The sequence below is a fragment of the Austrofundulus limnaeus genome, unplaced genomic scaffold (assembly GCF_001266775.1).
Source record: "Austrofundulus limnaeus strain Quisiro unplaced genomic scaffold, Austrofundulus_limnaeus-1.0 Scaffold96, whole genome shotgun sequence".
Lineage (NCBI taxonomy): Eukaryota > Metazoa > Chordata > Actinopteri > Cyprinodontiformes > Rivulidae > Austrofundulus > Austrofundulus limnaeus.
In genome coordinates, this window is record NW_013952498.1 from 705,397 (window position 1) to 714,890 (window position 9,494).

General features: G+C 40.8%; 1 protein-coding gene across 1 annotated transcript in view; it reads right to left on the reverse strand.

Annotated features, from left to right (window-relative positions):
• Positions 1–9,494, reverse strand: part of ep300b (EP300 lysine acetyltransferase b) — a 53,757-nt gene that overhangs the window by 31,355 nt on the left and 12,908 nt on the right. The window contains exons 4-13 of the mRNA XM_014012846.1: positions 8,311–8,614; positions 7,854–7,967; positions 4,939–5,232; positions 4,636–4,741; positions 2,779–2,904; positions 1,632–1,749; positions 1,348–1,531; positions 1,141–1,218; positions 608–693; positions 347–499 (exon numbers count right to left, since the gene is read on the reverse strand). Coding sequence (XP_013868300.1) covers positions 347–499; positions 608–693; positions 1,141–1,218; positions 1,348–1,531; positions 1,632–1,749; positions 2,779–2,904; positions 4,636–4,741; positions 4,939–5,232; positions 7,854–7,967; positions 8,311–8,614 — 1,563 coding nt within the window. The remainder of the gene's footprint in view (positions 1–346; positions 500–607; positions 694–1,140; positions 1,219–1,347; positions 1,532–1,631; positions 1,750–2,778; positions 2,905–4,635; positions 4,742–4,938; positions 5,233–7,853; positions 7,968–8,310; positions 8,615–9,494) is intronic.

Consider the following 9,494-nt stretch of genomic DNA (forward strand, 5'->3'; position numbering starts at 1 on the left):
AAACAAGGTTTGGGTTTGACATTCCAATCCAAGTTACTGCTACACCCTCAACACCTCGGCTGCGCCTAGAAATTCTGTCCATGAAAGTAATGAACAGAATCGGTGACAAAGGGCAGCCTTGGCGGAGTCCAACTCTCACTGGAAACGAGCCCGACTTACTGCCGGCAATGCGAACCAGACTCTGACACCGTGTTAAAATATATTTTAAAAAATTTACAAAACTAAACATCCTATAGTATTTTTACCGTCTTTATTTTACAGTTAAAATATATGTTTATCATATAAAGTCTAATGTTACAACTAATCATGGATCCCTTTAAGATTAACAGTTAAAGTGTACTCTTACAGAAGGAACAGCAGGTTGTGAGTCCAGCTGATTTACGCTAACAGGTCCAGAACCAAGTGCAGAACAGGAGACAGGAAACTGGCCAGGAGGGTGGTACTGGTTCTGCAGCTGTGTGGCATTGGGCTGACCCATCCTGGGACCTCCCATACATATCTACAACAAAAGTCACTCTACTTAAAAACAGTCAAACTACAATGTGCTTCCTGAAACACAACTTTATTTAAACTCAAATGATCTAAAAAACAAACCAGCGATGCTAACCTGGTTCATTTGAGGATTAGGAGGAAGAGGAGGAGTTGACCTCTGACCCATCAACTGGAGCCCCATCTGATTAAACTGGTTCATGCCTGCAAGAATGGAGGAAAAAATAAAGCAAGTCAAAATGAGACAAATGAAAGAGCAAATAACTTTCCGGCTGCTTGTATAGTTTGTATACTGTACGCTTAAAATATAAAACAGATTTACATCAATGGAAGCCCTCATCTCTCTTTAGAATTTGAGCAGAAAAAAAACTGATTTTAAATATGTTAGGTTTCTTTATTATGTACAGTTCTGTGAAAACAACCCTACTCCCTCATGATTTTCTAGTATTTGATTTTTACTACACTTAAATTAAATTAAATTTATTAAAAAACATGGATAACGCAAGTAAACTGAAAATACAGTTTTTAAATGTGTTTTTTGTTGATTATTCAAAATATTTAAGTCTGGTGAAAAATCAAAAACATAAAAAAAACAACTTTCCCCACAGCACAAGTACATCAATATTCATAAAGTAAAACGAAGAGGAGAACCTGTAGGGTTCGGCYTCCTTTTGACCATCTGAGTTGGACCTGCAGGTCTGATCATGGACAGATCTGCATGAGGACCATCTGAAACAAAGAAGCAAATTCAGTTTACTGTTAAATACTTTTTTAAACACAAAGTGTGCAGCTGTAAAACCTCTACAATCTCTGTTCTCTGGGCAGAGAGATGTGTTTGGTAACTTTGCTGTTACTTACTGAGGGACTGCCCAGGGGGCATGGGTGGCTGTCCCATGCAAGGCGGGCCCTGTGGGAGGCCGGACGGAGGAATACCAGGTTTGCCYGGCATCATGTCCTGATTCTGGAGCCGTTTCCTCCTTTTCTCTTCCAGCTCCTTCTGGATTTTGTAGATCTTTTCTGCCAGGAGGTGGTAGTACTCCGCCTGGAAGGGACACAGCAGGAGGGTGGGAGGATGTTATGAAACACGTCGACGGCAAATCACAAATACACAACTTTTTTGTTTCTCTGCGTGTGTTTCTTACCCTGCTGCTGGCCGATTCGTACATGTCTCCTTCTACTTTTCGAGCGTAGGCCACCAGATTCTCCATCCGCCTGTCCTTCAGCGCAGCTGGGTCAGGTGTAGGAAAAATGGCCTGCACACTGCCCACACACAGGAAACACACACACACGCACACCCCTATAATCAATCTGAGAGCAAAAATAAAGTATTCCTCTTTATTACTGATGTGATGCTAAATAACTGATCCCAAACAAATCACTCTTACTTGCTTTTTTTAAAATTAAATTGTTTAGCCTTTTTGACATCAAAACAAATTTACTGTAATTTACTCTATTATGTGGCAGTTTTATTATATGTATGCTCATATAAAATAATCAACCATGGGGTTTTCTTCATTTTTCTCTCTCTCTCTTTTTTTATGGTTTGTTACATACTACTGTGAAATGTTTTTTTGTTGTTGTTGTTTATTTTTATTTTTTTCACCAAATATGTTCATTTTTTTCAGCTTTTGATTAAATGCTAATGTATTTTGAGATCCATTAAAATATTTATTTTGATCCTACAAATTTTCTTCACAGAAAAATGCTAACCTGAACAACTGTATATCAGGGCTATTCAATTACTGGCCTGTGGGCCACATCAGGCCCGTGGGAAACTTCTGTTTGGCCCGCCAATGAGAATTTGTATTTTTTACCCGATATAAAAGCATATTTTAATTAAACTGGAAATTTACAATTTATGATTCAATTAAAGATATATATAAAAACTAAAATTTAAAAGATAACACTTGTTCTTTTACATAATGCAGTGTTTCTCTTACCATTATCAGGCATTATCTTTTATACCATAACAACTAGCAAAGATGAGGAATATCACAACAAAAATGACTTACATTCCCCATTTCAACATCAAACTTGTGGCATATKAACTAAAAGTGGGCAAGTTTTTAACTACAGATAAATTACAAAAATTTAGTTTTTTCATTTGTAGAAAACACGTAAATGAGGTGATGTTTTTCCAAAATTACTCTTTCCATTATTTAACCAGGTAAAACCCCACTGAGATCCAGATCTCATTTGCTAGAGGGACCTGAAATTATATTATTCAAACCTGGAAAATACTGAAATCAAATGAAAGGGCTGTGTAGAAACCCTGTTTCTGAGACTCACAGCTTGTGGACGAGGTGGTTACGGAGGTCTTGTGTGATGTCTTTGTGCCAAGGCTTTCTCATTTCTGCAGCAGAAGGAGGCGTAGCTGCAGGCATGGAGCCCAGGTTCCCCACGTCATTCATCAAGCTGAGGGGAAACGGCACAGGAGAGGTCAGGATTTTAGGTAACATGGTGTTTATTTACAGTGGTTTGCAAAAGTATTCATACCCCTTGAACTTTTCCATATTTTGTCACATTACAACCACAAACATAAATATATTTCACTGGAATTTAATGTGAAAGACCAACTCAAAGTGGTATACAATTGTGAAGTGGAAGCAAAATTTTACATGAATCAAAACATTTTTTACAAATAAAAAACTGAAAAGTGCGACGTGCAAAAGTATTCAGCCTCCTTTTCCCTGAGTGCAACCAATTGCATTCAGAAGTTGCCTGATGACTGCTAATGACTCAAAAGGGTCCACCTGTGTGTAATCTAATCTCAGTACAAATACAGCTGCTCCGTGACGGCCTCAGATGTTGGTTAAGAGAATATTGGGGAGCAAACAGCATCATGAAGTCCAAAGAACACACCAGACAGGTTAGGAATATGGTTTTGGAGAAGTTTAAAGCAGGCTTAGGTTATAAAAAGATTTCCCAAGCTTTGAACATCTCACGGAGCACTGTTCAATCCATCATCCGGAAATGGAAAGASTATGGCACCACAGTAAACCTGCCAAGACAAGGCTGTCCACCTAAACTTACAGGCCGAACAAGGAGATCACTGATCAGAGAGGCAGCCAAGAGGCCCATGGTGACTCTGGATGAAATGCAGAGAGCCACAGCTCAGGTGGGGGAAACTGTCCACAGGACAACAATTAGTCGTGCACTACACAAATGTGGTCTTTATGGAAGAGTGGCAAGGAGAAGGCCATTGTTAAAAGAAAACCATAAGAAGTCCCGTTTGCAGTTTGCCAGAAGCCATGTTGAGGACACAGCAAACATGTGGAAGAAGGTGCTTTGGTCAGACGAGACCAAAATTGAACTTTTTGGCCACAATGCAAAACGCTATGTGTGGCGGAGAAAGAACACTGCACATCACTCTGAAAACACCATCCCCACTGTCAAATATGGTGGTGGCAGCATCATGCTCTGGGGGTGCTTCTCTTCAGCAGGGACCGGGAAGTTGGTCAAAGTTGATGGGAAGATGGATGGAGCCAAATACAGGGCAATCTTGGAAGAAAACCTGTTGGAGTRAGCAAAAGATTTGAGACTGGGGCGGAGGTTCACCTTCCAGCAGGACAACGACCCTAAACATAAAGCCAAAGCTACAATGGAGTGGTTTAAAAAAAAGAATATTCATGTGTTAGAATGGCCCAGTCAAAGTCCAGACCTAAACCCAATTGAGAATTTGTGGCAAGATCTCAAAACTGCTGTTCACAAACGCTCTCCATCCAATCTGACTGAGCTTGAGCTGTTTTGCAAGGAGGAATGGGCAAGAATTGCAGTCACTAGATGTGCAAAGCTGGTGGAGACATACCCTAAAAGACTTACAGCTGTAATTGCAGCAAAAGGTGGCTCCACAAAGTATTGACTCAGGGGGGCTGAATAATTTTGCACATCGCACTTTTCAGTTTTTTATTTGTAAAAAATGTTTTGATTCATGTAAAATTTTGCTTCCACTTCACAATTGTATACCACTTTGTGTTGGTCTTTCACATTAAATTCCAGTGAAATATATTTATGTTTGTGGTTGTAATGTGACAAAATATGGAAAAGTTCAAGGGGTATGAATACTTTTGCAAACCACTGTAGATCAGGTTTTTTTTTAAGAAACCAGACTGAAGTTATTTAGTGCTCAGAAAACATTAGCCTGACCTCTGTGCATTCATGCTGTTGTGCAACATGGCGTCCGGCAGTAAAGTGGACTGTTGGTTGGGGTGCTGAACCCCAACTGCTCCATTCACTCCCATTGAGTTTCCACCTGATAAAACATCATAATGCAGTTTAAAGGATCAATTAGTTTTTTTTAAGGAAATACTTTAAAGTGAATGTAAAAATACTGCAGTGCCTAAATATTAGCATCTGAGCATCAGTACTTCTTAGCTTTATGTAACGTCCACTAAAATTCATGAATGAACGGCTTGGATTGTTGATCAAGAGGTGACAAACTATACAAACCCATTGGATTTAAAGTCCTCATTCCAGTCTGGCCCTGCAGGCCCTGGTTTGGCATGTTGGTCTGAGGCGCCTGCTGCTGCTGCGGTTGTTGTTGTTGTTGTTGTTGTTGCTGCTGCTGCTGCTGCGGCGTCACCTGGTTGCCTTGGTAGGTGAGGCCTAATGCAGCATAGGCCCTCTCTATGGAGCTGGGGTCAATCTGGCTGGGAGGGTTCAGGTTTGGAGTGCTCGACTGCGCACCAGGCCCCCCTCCACCTAAAGAGTTCACTAAACTCACAGCTGCACTGTTGACAAGAGCTGCAGAAACAGAAGAACAGACGTTTGAGCAGAAGAAGAGAGGAAACAAGTTCATCATCAATATGTTATTATTAGGAGTGCAACGGTACACAGAAATCATGGCGCAGTACATAACTTAGTATGGTCCAATAACATTAAGGCAAACTAATATCAATAATAAACGTGTAAGCCCATATCGATATTACCATTGGCCAATATTGGCAAAAGAGTTTATCACGATTAATTGTTGCATTTAGCCGATAATGATTAATATGATGATTAATAGATGACTGTTCTTAAATGTAGCTAATGTGGTCATTTTCTGGCCATCCTCGTACTTCGGTTTGTGTCGGTGTTTCAGGTGAATAAATAAGTTTGTATGTTAGGGTTAGCGTCAGCTTCACCACACAACCTTCCATCATTGGGCTCACATGCGCTCCTGATGGTGATTGTGTGTCGTCCACAAAAACACATCACATACATGTCAACCTCTTCGGATGTTTACCTGTATAAAGAGCCTCAAAAATCTGAATTCTGCAAAAACTCCGTACAACTCGCATGGGGGGGGGTCTGTTGGCTGCGGACATGAAAGCACCCGCGGCGAAGRAGGAGGAATGGAGAGCGGAAAAGTTCAAAACCTATTTCTAGCGGCAGAACAGGTTGGAAGATGGCTGTTTGATGTTATTTATTGTTTTTTAAATCATCCTACAGGCTCTGACATGTTAGATAAATTTGAAAATGAGGTTTTGAAAAAATCTGTAAGGCTTGAAAATATCCGTGAGATTGCTCTATACGTCCGTATACCTGCAAAAAATGACGTAAAATCCTTATAACTTACGGACAATCCGTACAAGTTGACATCATCACATTACACTAGCTGCAATGTGATGATGAAGCCCCGATTTCCCCCCCGTATGTTCTTAGAGTACCTGCGAATCTYTGAGCTACATTAATTTGTACTTGGATACATAAAGTTGGTATTGTTTGCTGGCTAAAATGCAGTCAAGAGAGGGAACCGTATAGTCTATGGCTCTAACTTTTAGCGACAACAACTCCCGTGTTGTTTGTTATAAACTTGGTCTGAATTCTTGGTAAAGAGCTGTTTGAACTCTACAAAGCAGCTGAATTTGGGTTTAAAATTTTTTATTGTCAGGTACATTTCCATTTGTTCAATGTCGTTTCAAGACAGCATTTGGATTTGACGTGGAGCGACAGCTACAAACCCTGTGGCTGCAGAAGAATGCTGGCGAAATGTTCGATCCAATTTTTCGCCGTCACTGTGATTTACTAAAAAACTGCAATGTTCCTGAACAGCAGACTTTAATGGAGTCTGTGTTTTCCATTAGGCCTGTCGCAATAGACAATAAATCAATTAATTGCAAGATAATTTTTTTTGAGGTCGGTAAAAAAAATGAGGACGATAAGTTTCATTTTCCTGCTTGTTTGTTTGTTTACTTCCTCTCTGTGCTCCGCTGCACAGGAGCTCAGCTGACTCCTCCCCTCCTGTTTTCTTAGTGTCGGGAGGAGTGAACTCTCGCTTTAGCATGATAGCACATACCTATAACAAACTAAAGAAACGTTTCAAAGCAGAACGCGGCTGCTGCAGTGTCGGAGCACTAGAGCCTGAATTTCGCTGTGGAGGGAGGGATGGAGGGGGAGAGAGAGAGACAGAGAGAGAAAGAGAGAGAGAGGAGGAGAAGGGGTGGGGGCTGAAACTCCCCCAGACCCGCGACAAACTCGTCAAGACTTTACCTGTAGCTCCCAAAAATAACAGGAAACTTAAACGCACCATCTGTGTTTTAACAAAACCCCCAAAAACCTGTAGCTGTCCCAACAACTCATGAGGAAACCTCTGAACTGTCTGATTTCCTCCCCGCAGCGCTCCGACTGATCCCTCACTGACTGTCCCCTCCTCACACACACACATAGACACGTTTGTTCTTCTATCCTCATGGGGACTTTGCATCGACTTTCATTCATTTACCAGTATTTTCTATTACCATTTGACCCTAAACCTAGCCTACACTTTACATGGGATGTGAACTGGGCTTATGTCCCCATAAGAAACAGTGYGTCCTCACCAGGCTGTGTAGTTTGCTTCATCTCTAAAGAGATGCTGCTCTTTAATATTGTTTATTGTCTTAGTTGTGTGTGTGGTGTTTAATTTACATTTTGTTGTTCTTTGTTTTTTTTTTATTCAAGTGCATTTTTTGTTAGAGACTGAGAGTCCACTTTGTTAAACATTCTTTAAAAATTAAAGTTTATTGATTTATTACACTTACATATTACGCTTTTATAATTATTAGTTGTAAAATGGTCACCAAGCAATATCGCTTATCGCAATAATTTGTGAGACAATTAATKGCCCAGCAAAATTTGTTATCGTGACAGGCCTATTTTCCATGCTCATTGGTTGTGGTTTCGCTTTACTGGGCTACCTTTTAAACATAGCAGGCCAATCATTGAGCTCACTCACACACACACACACACACACACACACACACACACACACTAGGTGATCAGGGTTTGTTCTGTGCACGCCAAGCTGAAAGGCCTGTACTGAAGGTTTTCGGTACAAGCACCCTTAAACCCCTGGTAATTACACAATAATGGGACACGTGAGTGTTGTGAGGAACACTCACTCTGCTGGTTCCTCTTGTCTCCAGCGTTTTTTAGAGGCAGGCATACAGGACAATCGTGACGAGTGCAATTCTTCCAATGAGAGATGATCTGTCGGGATGAGGCACAGTGTGCCACTGAAAGAGAGGAACGGAGAAGAGTTAGAGGAAATGGAACGACAGGTGAAAAACAATGACGGGAGGTCCGGTGAAAAAGGAAGGRGAACAATGAGATAAGAATGAGAGAGGGAGAAAAGAAAACGTGAGTAAAAGATAGCTATTGGTAAAATAAATTTACATCCTGATGGATTTCAGAAGAACGACTACCTGGAGGAAGAATAACTCATCTCAACACTAAAAGACCAGAGTTAAAAAGGAAAAAAAAAAAGAACTGCAGCTACACAACATCTTTAAAACCAGTCTGATGTGTTACAGCCCACACAGCATAAACCCAGCAGTGAGTGTTATTCATCAGACTCACCCTGGCAGGACTTGCCAGCCTGACAGTGAGTCATGTGGTTGAGCACGTTCTTCATGGTGCGGCAGTGAGGCAGGTTGCACTGCCGCACCTCCCCGTTAGCCTGCTCCCTCCTCTGGCACTTGTGCGCGTGAAGCAACAGGACGAGCTGCTGTTGAATCAGCTTCCGCTTCTCGGGGTCGGCAGTGGGGGGCGTCGAGCCGGGTCCTGCCCCCATGGCGCTCAGTCCAACCTGAGGGCCACCCACGGCTGCTGCGCCGCCACCGACAGACACGCTGCTAACTGCACCCGACTGCCGCTGCTGCTGCTGAAGAGTGTTACGACAGAGAAGAAGAGGAAGCATGTTTTGTTCAAAAAAAAAAGGAAACACTTTCAAGTAAAAAATGTGAGTGTTCAAAAACAATGCCAAATCCAAACTACACAACTGAGCAGACTATTTATTGTGAAGTGGAGAAAAATGGCAAAATAATGTGTTTTTAAATTTTAACAAAGAAATTAGGGCTGCYCGATATATGCGCTAGACGGTAGTAGAAACGGTATGAAGTTGGCCTACGGTACAAATTTACCCTCTACCGTCCTATCGTCATTACGTCATCGCACCTGTGTCAACAGGGCTGCGAGTGCAGAGACAACTGAGCAGGAGTTTGAATTATAATGAAGAAATAAGAGGTTTAAAACATGTAGAGAGAATAAATCCTCAAAATTTCCCCCTCCCGCTGTAGAAAAGTTACGCCGGGACCCCAAAAATGTTGGGTTTAATTAAGATTACAGTTTTCTGCAAAAAAAAAATGCTCTAAAAATTACATTATCTTCACTTTTTATAATTTTCTACCGCAATATATACCATTACCGTGAAAGGATTTAATTTACACGGTGATATGAATTTGAGGTCATACCGCCCAGCCCTAAAATAAGTTGTCATATTTTTTGCAAAGCTAGAACAATCCTATTTATTATTTTATATTTGGATGTAAATAGAACAAAAGTTTTAAAAACATTAAAAAGTTTTAAAAGGATCAAATTATTATTTTTTAATCTGGACCAGTTCAGCCCATACCACAAAGAGCAACAATTATTAACACTTAATATTTGAACTGCAAACAATTACAGTGGTTTGCAAAAGTATTCATACCCCTTGAACTTTTCCATATTTTGTCACATTACAACCACAAACATAAATATATTTC